The sequence below is a fragment of the Dendronephthya gigantea genome, unplaced genomic scaffold (genome assembly GCF_004324835.1).
Source record: "Dendronephthya gigantea isolate DGI-Jeju-01 unplaced genomic scaffold, DenGig_1.0 000066F, whole genome shotgun sequence".
NCBI classification, from domain to species: Eukaryota; Metazoa; Cnidaria; class Anthozoa; order Malacalcyonacea; family Nephtheidae; genus Dendronephthya; species Dendronephthya gigantea.
The window spans coordinates 1302616-1309156 of record NW_021163076.1 but is presented as its reverse complement, the minus strand read 5'-3'; the positions used below and the strand labels follow the sequence as shown (position 1 = coordinate 1309156).

The 6541-nt window shown below is 35.0% G+C and overlaps 1 protein-coding gene across 1 annotated transcript; it reads left to right on the top strand.

Moving 5' to 3' along the window:
* The first annotated feature begins 3793 nt into the window (after positions 1 to 3793).
* LOC114530818 lies at positions 3794 to 5720 on the top strand. Its single transcript, XM_028552432.1, has 4 exons — positions 3794 to 3849; positions 4321 to 4471; positions 4828 to 4893; positions 5521 to 5720. The coding sequence occupies exons 1-4, from the start codon at positions 3841 to 3843 to the stop codon at positions 5718 to 5720; spliced, it is 426 nt and encodes a 141-aa protein (XP_028408233.1). The 5' UTR covers positions 3794 to 3840.
* Positions 5721 to 6541: the final 821 nt, after the last annotated feature.

Here is a 6541-nt window from a genome sequence, read left to right as displayed (position 1 = left end):
CGACATAATATACATTCGTGTAAGAGATCTATCAGTACATAAACAACACACCGTCGTTTCTTCCTAACCTCTTAGCTCTATTAATGGAATAAACCTTCCAAATTATATTTGTGTTGAATTGAATGCTCGTAATTCATAACATAAGATGATAAATTGTGTAGATTCTGAAAGAATTGCTCGATTTTTACGCCCGGAATGTTTCCAGTCCGCGTTTTACTAATTTAGTCCAGTCCGCGTTTTACTATTTAGTCCAGTCCGTGTTTTACTAATTTAGTCCAGTCCGTGTTTTACTAATTTAGTCCAGTCCGCGTTTTACTAATTTAGTCCAGTCCGTGTTTTACTAATTTAGTCCAGTCCGTGTTTTACAAGTCCAGTCCAGTCCGCGTTTTACCATATGCCGAGTCAGACCCGTAAGAAATGCAATGTTGTGTTGCCACCCGATTAGCACCTCATTACACGTATATAAGCAGGTTTCATTATCTCTCATTGCCCGTATGTAAGTGCTAACGAAAGATCTGCTGTACCTGCTGGCGCGCTGCCTTCAGAGCAGGCTGGAGTCGACTGACCTTCGTTCCGCTAAAAACCGCGAAACTATAAATTTGCGCCAGTGTTCCGTGTTCGCCAATCGCCATATTGCTTTGATAGTGTTGCACTGTAGTCGCGGCTGTCGCGCACGTTTACTGATTTGCATTTCGCCGAATATTAAAATAAAATAAGTAACTGAATTATTCATAATGGAAGTAGAAAGATTGTCAATAACGGATGCACAAAAACAAGTTCTTGTGGATTTTTATGAGAGAGGAATGGTTTCAACCAAGAAAGGTTTGGCTGAATTACATGTTGAATGTGCTAGTGCTTGTGGCTTGTCTGAAACCCAAGTAAAAGTAAGTTTGTATAAATGATACAAATATATTTATATGAACTCCAGAAGATTTTATGTTTATAGTGTAAGACTAATCAACCTCTAATAGAAACATTTTTTTTCAAACTTTACCTTGAACAGGGGCCCTTTAATTGTTACATATACCTGTATTTAAAACCTGACTCACCCACACTCACTGAGTAAGAGATCACAATCACCTCATAACCAATTTCTATGGAATCTATAATGGTATTTTTGCTCCAGTAGATGTAATAATTTTGAATATTTCACCCAAATTAAATCTTGCTATTGACTAAGGAAGGACTCATTGATCAGCATAACATGATCACTGGGTCACACTTGGTGAGAGTGAGTGTGAGTCTTTGAGAATACAGGCAACATTGTTGGTGTTTGATTCATTGTGCAATTTCTACAATTTACTACACAATTTTGCACCCAACAAATTCTGGAAAGAATAGTAATGAATTAATGGTTAAGATATTGTTCCGAGACATCAACCCATAGCGTAGCATTGTGCCCTGATGCTGCCTACTTTAATTGGTATTTTACTTTGTCTAACACAAGACAATTTTATTCATCAAGGGGTGACTGGAAATTTCATTTGCATTTGTACTGCAGTTGAAGTATTCACATGTATAGCCTTACACTTTAACATTTCTCACACCAAAACCAACCCCAACCCACACTGTAAACCCCAACCTTAACATTGGTTGGATATCAAAATGTTAAAACATTGCAAGAAAAAAAATTGAAAAATATATGAAGAAACTAACCTATAATCTAGAGTACTTGGTGCACAATAGCCAGGAAAAATTTAAATGTTAATTAAGTTGAGTGCTGGAAGTTCAATTAACCAACAATTAATTGTTACTATTATACATTATAGTAGTGAAAGCAATTTGATTGGCTAATAGTTGACAGATAAATCGCGCAATCACGCAAAATTCAGTTCTGCTAGCAGATAACTGAGTTATCTGCAAGTGAACCTGCGGTGGTTAACAAGCGGTATTCATTTGAATGCATTTATATATTAATAATTGATGAATTTTTGGATGTTGCTATTAAATAAGGTTTTTCATTTGTTAATGCTTATGTTTACTATTCTTCAAATGTATAATAAAACCTTTAAATTTTATTGAATTCGGTTTTTGTGATATGCAGAGGCTCGGCTCATAATGCTTACCGAGACCTTGATAACTCTGCATATCACACTGTCTGTGATTATAAACTGTATTTTATTACAAATGGCAATGAAAACTGCTTATTTAACAATGGACTGCATTGTCCGGCTCGATTTCAACTGTTTTTTCTATGCAATCAAGCTAGTTTTGGAAGGGTTTATTGTATGTGTTGTACAGTACCTTAATCTAATACCAACCTGACATTTTTGTGCTTCGTTTTTCATGGGATAATCACTTTAGTTTACCTTATTTTTTAGAACTGGATAAGTAATTATAAAGCTAGCAAACGATCCTCTGGTGAACCTAGGCAAAATGCTAGTAAATCAGTTCTAATTCGGAAAAGGAGTGGCTATAATGTTTTTGCCAAGGAACAACTTGCTGAAGGTAAATTAAATCTGAAGTATCATTGTGATGTACCATTAATACATGTAAAAAACAACTGATAAGATGAGAGAGGATAACATATGGGCTTCAATCGGTATGATTATATTGATGATATACAGGATGTATCAAAAAAATTCGAATCCAACTTTGACAAGCTGCTGTGTATGAAATACTAAAGTAAACGATATAATTTTTATATGGCAACAAAGATTAGCTTATTTAGTTTACGATTATACTTTTTATATCGACACGACCAAAACTGGCCGAGTTATCGTCTTTTAAAAATTGTTGCTCGAAATCAAATTTTTCCGCCGATGGGAATTCGAAATGAGACCTCCAGACAAAAGAAAATGCAAATTTAATTAATGGAGGCATTGTGTTCTTCAAACTTCTATCGTTGAACATTGAGTAGCAGAATTTTTGCGATAAATTTGCGTTTTAGTTTTCAGTAATGATTAGATTTTAAAGCCCTTTGGGACTAATTTTCAATAAAACAAACGTCCAATTCCCATCGGCGGAATATTGTGATTTTTATGAACTTTTTTTGTCGAACCAGTACTTCTTCATTTTTCAACTAAATTACACGTACAACGTGTCATTTGAAAGAGAAATAAATGAACTTAAAATGTGTAAAAATCAACCAATTTGTCAAATATATTTTGCATTATTACACGCAAAATTTCGATTCGAATTTTTTTGATACACCCTGTATATTAAAAAACCACAGTATCCTACAATTAGATTTCACATGCACGTTACTCAATTAGGCAAGTCAGGTTTTATGTTAATAAAATTTCAAATGTGGGTTGCCAGTGTAGGTACATAGATTCTTTGCCGGATAAATTTTCGGTTGATATATAGGATAACTACCTGAAAAATATAACGATCAATCGCGTTATACTGCATCGTAATTAATACTTTACTAATAATTCCCGTTATATTTTTTAGGTTTTTAACATTAAGTGGGTTAGAAAAAACCCCACCAGTTTATCTTGTTAATACATTAAGCTGTCATGACGTCAAATGCATGCACAGGGACAGCATTTTGACCACTTACTTTTACTTTTGATCTGTACAATATTTGCTGAAAAGTAGCCATCCGTTTTTGCAAGATCCAGCTGATACAGACATAGTATCATTCACTGTAGTATGTATATGCTATTGTGTACTATTATGTACTGCCATTGTGTACTGTATATAACATTTTGTACTAGTAAATTTAGGAGACTCCAAGAGCAAGAAACAAAAGTTCTCTGAACTTGGTGCGAAGTGGAAGGAATTGACAGATGGTCAAAAAGAGGAATATAGAGGGAAAGTCGGAGTCTGAATGATTCCGATGTTGCGGAAGGATTCACTGATAGGCAGAGAAGTAAAAGAATTGTTAACAATTTAATGAAGGAGGTAATGTTATTATTAAGTATAAGTGTATTTACTCTGTATCTCACAGTTTTTTACTACAAATAGTTATAGTGTATTAGTGCACATACAGTGCTCATTCAGTATGGAATAGTCGTTCTAAACCAAAAACGATTTACCAAATACTAACGAATTTTTTACGCGACTTGGTGGAGTAAAAATTTCTCTGTATGAAATCGCTGTGTATGAGTGCTACCTGAAAATCTCGAAACGTCGAAGACTCTCTTGTTTTTCTCAGGTAGTTTACTTATGCAGACACAGCGAATTCTATGATTTCTACAAGCTACCTACACGTTCGAAGTTAATATGTACCGTGTGTTATATGAATGTGTGTGAATTCACATGACATGTGATTACGTGAAACCACATGTGAATGAAAACACATGCATGTGATTCGAATTTTGGGCACTACAATGAGTCCTGAATTGAGCCTAATCAGTATTTATCAACACTCAGGTTGCAGAACTTGATAATATAGATGGAGTCGAATGCCTGGTTATCTGTGTGGAAGGTGGCAATATATATCATGCCTCAACAAAATTGGGCCAAAAGTTTCTTGAAGAATATCCGGATACCTGTACAAAGTTTGGAAATGTCATTCAAAATGGTAAAGTGTCGGCACCGTTCACTTCGTGGAATGCGACTTTTAATCTTTGTGCTCCATAACATGAGTCACCTGTTTGACATGAACATTTATACCCAATTTATAATTTTTGAAAACTTATTATACATGCCTATTTAAAGTTAGTCCGAGGGCATAAAATGGGCGAAGGTGTTTAGAGATGCAATCATCTGAATGAGTGAATATTCAGATACAGTAAAACAGGGGGGAATTTCGTTTTAGGCCGATCAGCGCATTCTAATGTCAGGTTATCTTTATTTGGCTTTGTATACACTAGAGAAATAGTAAATGACAGAGATTTCGTTACATATAATGTGATACTTTTAAAATTATTTTTTCAGTCTCCCTTAATAACAAGATAGATGTGAGCGACAAAATGATTAGAACAATATTTAACAAAAAGTATAGTAAGTACATTCTATATTTGACGTTTTCCTCTAATATTTCAAAAATGCAGTATTTATATATGAATTTATATTATACATAAAAATGCTGTTATATTCACTACTGTTTCTTTGTGAAATTAGATATGGTTCACCTTTATAAAGGAAGCTTTATTACAATTGCATAGACCGCTTTCATGACTGAGAGGAATTTAAATATTCTTTTATGAACATCTTAATAAGCCTTGCTGGCGAAGTTTCTATGACTGAAAAGGAATAGAGTTCTTCAACAAAAACGACGCCAACCGGTCCTTAAAAATGCACATAAAAAGAATATTTAATTTCGTCTCTGGAATTACTGATGAATGTGGCCTTTTATAAAGATGCCTAAAAATAAGTAAATCTCTCTACTTTTTATGTGTGTTATACTATGTTGTACAAGTGCTATACACTAGTGTATATGAGAATTCCTCATAGAGACATTACGAAAAAATAGAATTCACTTAATTCTTCATCGTCTTTGTGTTAACACGTATCAGCGATACGAGCACGGGTTCAACTCCCGTGGGATGATACTATTTATCTGTGAATTCTATCTGACGCTACAAAAAAGTCAGAATACAAAATTAATATAATATCGTTATTTTTAAGGTACATTAGTTGGCAAGGCTTCACCCTTGCCGTATTCAGCAGCAGAATCTCTTGGACTAAAGTTTAATGGTTTGCCGTCCGAACATAGACGAATTGGGTTGTTATCCAAAACAGCCAAACCATTACGGGGCACAACAAAGCGAAGATTGTGGGAGAGAAGAAACTCCTTTTCTTTTTTTTGCAATCACACATGGAAATAATCAATACTGCAAGTAACAATGCATCATCTTCTTCAACTTCATCAAATGTCAGTTCGTCAACTAGTACTGATCCACTTTTGCCTCCATCTACGTTACCTCCAATGACTGCATCTGATCACCAAGTCCCACTTTCTACTAGCCTAAGACCGAGTACATCAGGGGAAACAATTAGTACGCCTTCACAATCCCAGCCTCAAGACCATTCTTTCCTCGCTCCCATTAACCAACCTGACATGCAGCTCCCTAGTCAGTCTTTGTCAAAGAATGACGGCCAAGAACTAATTGTTTCTCAAATTATTGAGCAAACAATTTTTTTAAATGCTTCAAATGGGCTTTCACTACAGCTTAAGGAAGGTTAGCTAAAATTTTATTCCCCTTCGTGAAGTCCGAAACTGATGCGATTTAGAATTTTTTAATGTTCATCAATGTTCTGCCTAGTTATCAAAAGTTTTTATTCGCTTGATTGGTTGCCCCACCAAGGCAGTGACATTTATCCTATATAATCATTTTTAAATTTCATATTTTGGTGCACGAATTTGATCATTGCAACGTCTTATGGGTACCCAACTGCGCCAGTAAAAATGGGTGCTTGTGAAAGCAGTATAATGTTATGTATATGTCTGAATTGAATGTCTGAATTGATCGCCGGTCGGTCCATTACGGGAAAGTGCCGGCCTTTACGGGAAATTTCACGGGAAGTGACGCTTGCCATATAATAATACGCGATAATCACCTAAGTGCTGTTGAGTTTATTTGTTTCTTGCTTCACGGAAAGAGCAGAATTAGCTATAAGCACGATAAACAAAACCTGTTTATTTAGC

What these genes read in the sequence shown, in the direction of transcription:
- LOC114530818 (XM_028552432.1), top strand. An exon ending in TGGAAATGTCATTCAAAATG is followed by an intron (nt 4,472 to 4,827) that starts GTAAAGTGTCGG and finishes TTATTTTTTCAG; the next exon opens with TCTCCCTTAATAACAAGATA. An exon ending in AATATTTAACAAAAAGTATA is followed by an intron (nt 4,894 to 5,520) that starts GTAAGTACATTC and finishes GTTATTTTTAAG; the next exon opens with GTACATTAGTTGGCAAGGCT.